Raw genomic sequence first — 4,106 nt, 5'->3', positions numbered from 1 at the left:
GGCTCAAACCCACCACCCTGGGTATATGGGGCTGGTGCCCTACCCACTGAGCCACAGGCGCTGCCCCGCCCTGCTATTTTTGGGGGTGTCGTTTAGCAGGCCCAGCCCAGGCTCGAACCTGCCAGCTTTGGTGTATGTGGCCAGCGCACTACTCACTGAGCTATGGGAGCCGAACCCCAAAAAAAAAAAAATTCTTTACATTAACCTAATAATGGTATTTTCTATGAAGTTTTAAATATCCTGAAAAGTAATAGAAAACCATGTGCTATCCCCCAGCTATTAATGGAAGAATGTTTGGAAATCTGCAAGGCCTCACGATGCACGTGGGTGATGAAGTCAACTGGTATCTGATGGGAATGGGCAACGAAATAGACTTGCACACTGTCCATTTTCATGGCCACAGCTTCCGGTACAAGGTAAGACCCATCCATGGCAGATATTCTTGCCCTATTTTAAAATGTTTTAATACACATAAAGAAAATATTTTTTCATGGAGATTTATGGAAAATCGAAAACTGGAGAGACTACAGCCAGCCCTCCATATCTGCAGGCTTCTTATTCATGGATTCAACCAACCATGCATAGAAAATATTTGGAAAAAAAAAATTTCAAAGTTCCAAAAAGCAAAATCTGAATTTGCTATGCCATGCACTATATCGAATCCACCTAAATGAAGCGATGTGTAGGCACTCTACTAGGTATTATAAGTAATCTAGAGATGATTGAAAGTTTATGGGAGGATTGTGCTGGTTACATGGAAATTCTATAGCATTTTATACCAAAGACTTGAGCATATGTGGATCTTGGTATTCTGGAGAAGGGGGTGGTCCTGGAAGCAATTCTCCATGGATATCGAGGGATGACTGTATAGGGAACAGCAATTCAATTAACATACCAGCCTGCGTTACACCCTGGGCTCTTCCTTGGATTTGTACTTTTCACTTTGAATTTTCATGGAGTTCTGCTCACACGTTGCTAAGATATTTGAGTGGAACTGCTGGCAGAGAGGTAGGTTATGTTTGATACCGGAATTTTGTCTTCAGTAGGTTCTTGGTCTCAGTGATTTGAAGAATAAATCATGGACCACAGATCAGTGATATGACAGGATTTATTTACACAAAAGAATACAAAAACACGAAAGCTCACGGCAGGGAGAGAAAACCCATGTCAGGAGAGAAAAGCTCTCTGTCTGTCTCTGTCTCTCTCCCTCTGGGCTCTTTGTCTAGGGGCATATAGGTGCATGGGTTCCTTGCATGAGGCCAGGAAATGAATGGATACAGTCCTTTCCATTTGGGCAAGGTGAATGAATGTATCATGGAATTGAGGCCTAGGAAACTTACATAAAATTGACCTAGGCATGGGAAATGGGGGTTCTGTATTCAGTCACAAGTGCAAAGGGAAGGAGACACCAAAGCGCTGGTGTCTCCCCAGCAGTTGTCAGGCCTCTTTGGCTACTGGAGCCTCCAGTGGGGGTGGCCTGCTGGTTCCTCTTCCAGCTGCCACCGCACCAACACCTCCGAGGCGAGGCATCAGGTCCTCCAGCTCAGCTCGGCTGAGCTGGCTGAGGCACCACCTGTCCTGTATCATGATCTTGTAAATGATGGATCAGAGAGTAGCAGAGACTAGCACAAGACTTGATCATGAATAACCCTTGCCCTGCCTAAGTTCTGCCTTAAATGGGCTCAAGTATGCCAGATCATCAGGTGACAAGCAGCTGGCTGGACCCTCCATCTCAATCCTACTTCTATTCCTTCCTTACCCAGTACCAATTTCAGCAGAAGCTAATGGACCTTCTGGAAATACTTTGTTCTTCCCTTAGAGTTAAAGCACAAAATGCATAAGTTACCAAAAAGCATACTGCAGAAAAATCTGTTTTGTTATGTTCTTTTGCTTCAGATATCGTCAGATTCTTAGTGGAGTTTCAATTCTATCCCTGTAGAAGTACTGTTTCTAGTTGAGACTGCCTGAACTATCCCTCATTTTTGCCTTCTCTGCTCCCTCCATTACTCTCCTTTCCCTAAAGTTTTACAGACAATTTAGGATAGGTTCAGGCAAAAGAGAGGCTGAAACGTGGCCACACCTAGGTTCCTTTGTGCAATTTTGGTGCTCCCACAGCAGGCAAATGGAGCCCACAGGTGGTCCTGACTGATGAATCCGCTCATCACATCTTCCCCTCACCAGGATGGCCCACAGTGCAGGGCTTCCTAGGAAGACAAGGCCCACATATCTTACTGTTTATATTAAACACAGAAATGGGCAGGGGCTTTTTTTTTTTTATTTTTGAGATTTATCCATTTTTCTAATCTTGAGCTGACCAATGAAAAACTATTTGAATGAATTCTCCCAATATTAAATAATATTTGTCATTTTTCTAATTAAGCACAGAGGCGTTTATAGTTCTGATGTCTTTGACATTTTCCCCGGGACATACCAAACCCTAGAAATGTTTCCAAGAGAACCTGGAATCTGGTTACTCCACTGCCATGTAACTGACCACGTTCATGCTGGAATGGAAACCACTTACACCGTTCTACCAAACGCAGGTGAATATCTGGTTACTAATTATAGAAGCCACATACAACAAGCATAATTAAGATGTACTGCTTTGTCTAAGTACCTCCCCCAATAAGAAGCATTTGTGAACCTGCTGTCTGCGTTCTCTACCTCCTAACATGGTGTGAAAGACTAACCATTTCTTGACACCAGTACTTACAGCCAGACCAGTTGTCTCTAAACAGTTACAATTTGACTGCAATTTGATACAGCATAATTATACATAAAGGGCATAATCACACACCCAATTTTCCTAAAAGCAAGAATATTCTTATATATATGTCTACAATACAATTACCAAAATTAGGAACTTAACAATGATGAAAAACCATGGATCTTTATCAGATCTCACTAGTTGCCCTGATCATGTTTTTTTACAGAGAAATAAAATCCCCTACCTGGGTGGCGCCTGTGGCTCAGTGGGTAGAGCGCTGGCCCCATATACCAAGGGTGGCAGGTTCAAACCCAGCCCTGGCCAAATGGCAATAACAAAAAAAAAAAAAAAATAGCCGGGCGTTGTGGCAGGTGCCTATAGTCCAAGCTACTCAGGAGGCTGAGGCAAAGAGAATCCCAAGCTGTGTGACGCCATGGCTCTCTACCATGGGCGATAAAGTGAGACTCTGTCTCTACCAAATAAAAAAGAAAATCCCCTACCCTGCATGGTTGGCATGTCTCACTTTGGAATAGTTCCTTAGTCTTCGCCTTTCACGATATTACCATTTGGAAGACTATAGGACAATCACTTTGTGGAATGTCCTTTAATTTGGGTTTGTCTAATGTTTCCTCATTTCCTAACCTGATTAGATTCAGGTTATACATTTTAGGCAAAGCTGCCACAGAATGATGTTATGTTTTTTGCAGTATACCAAGCCGGGAGGCACAGGACACGGTTTTGTTCCATTAGGTTATATAACTTTGAACATCCGGTTAAGGCGGTGTGTGCCATGTTTCTCTATAAAGTTATTTTTCTCGTTATAATTAATAAGGATCTTATAGGGAGGAAAGTAAATTTTTAAAAAGCAATGCAAAAATAAGAGATTTTTAAACATATAAAAAGTAAAAAAATATAAATTTATATAAATAAATCATGATTAAACAAAGTAGCATTTTAAAATCAGATCACATTTAAAGCAGCATCTAATAATTCTCTAGTCATATTAATTATATTAATCATATAATAAATATTATTTTTAATAATGGTCTTAAAATTTCTTTTTCTATAGAGACCAAGTCTGGCTGAAAAGAAATAAATTGGTGATAAATGGAAAAAAAAAAAAGAGAAAAACCAATGACTCATAATAATGTATGTGAAAGTGTTGAATAGAATGTTTACTTTGGAATGACTATAAACATTAAAAAAAAAAAAAGGAATGAAAACTTACAACTTGGTGCATTTGTGAGGGAAGCCGTGTTGTCCTGCTGTGGATGGGAAGAGCAGCAGACTGTACGATCCACGGCTGACACGGGTACACTAGGTAACAGCATTGATTCATACAGACCACTCAGACTACCATTATTGTGGCTTTACAAGAGTGCGTTAAAAAAAAAAAAAA

At 40.8% G+C, this 4,106-nt stretch overlaps 1 protein-coding gene across 1 annotated transcript in view; it reads left to right on the top strand.

Moving 5' to 3' along the window:
* The window catches only part of CP (ceruloplasmin), a 41,711-nt gene extending 37,781 nt beyond the window's left edge, over window positions 1–3,930 (top strand). Inside the window, exons 17-19 of the mRNA XM_003789471.3 lie at window positions 277–416; window positions 2,381–2,543; window positions 3,777–3,930. Of these exons, the coding sequence (XP_003789519.1) occupies window positions 277–416; window positions 2,381–2,543; window positions 3,777–3,793 (320 nt within the window). The 3' untranslated portion in view covers window positions 3,794–3,930. The remainder of the gene's footprint in view (window positions 1–276; window positions 417–2,380; window positions 2,544–3,776) is intronic.
* Window positions 3,931–4,106: the final 176 nt, after the last annotated feature.

The sequence above is a fragment of the Otolemur garnettii genome, unplaced genomic scaffold, assembly GCF_000181295.1.
Source record: "Otolemur garnettii isolate 467f Iridium unplaced genomic scaffold, OtoGar3 scaffold00032, whole genome shotgun sequence".
NCBI classification, from domain to species: Eukaryota; Metazoa; Chordata; class Mammalia; order Primates; family Galagidae; genus Otolemur; species Otolemur garnettii.
The sequence above is the reverse complement of the archived record's forward strand: the minus strand, read 5'-3'. Positions and strand labels throughout refer to the sequence as shown.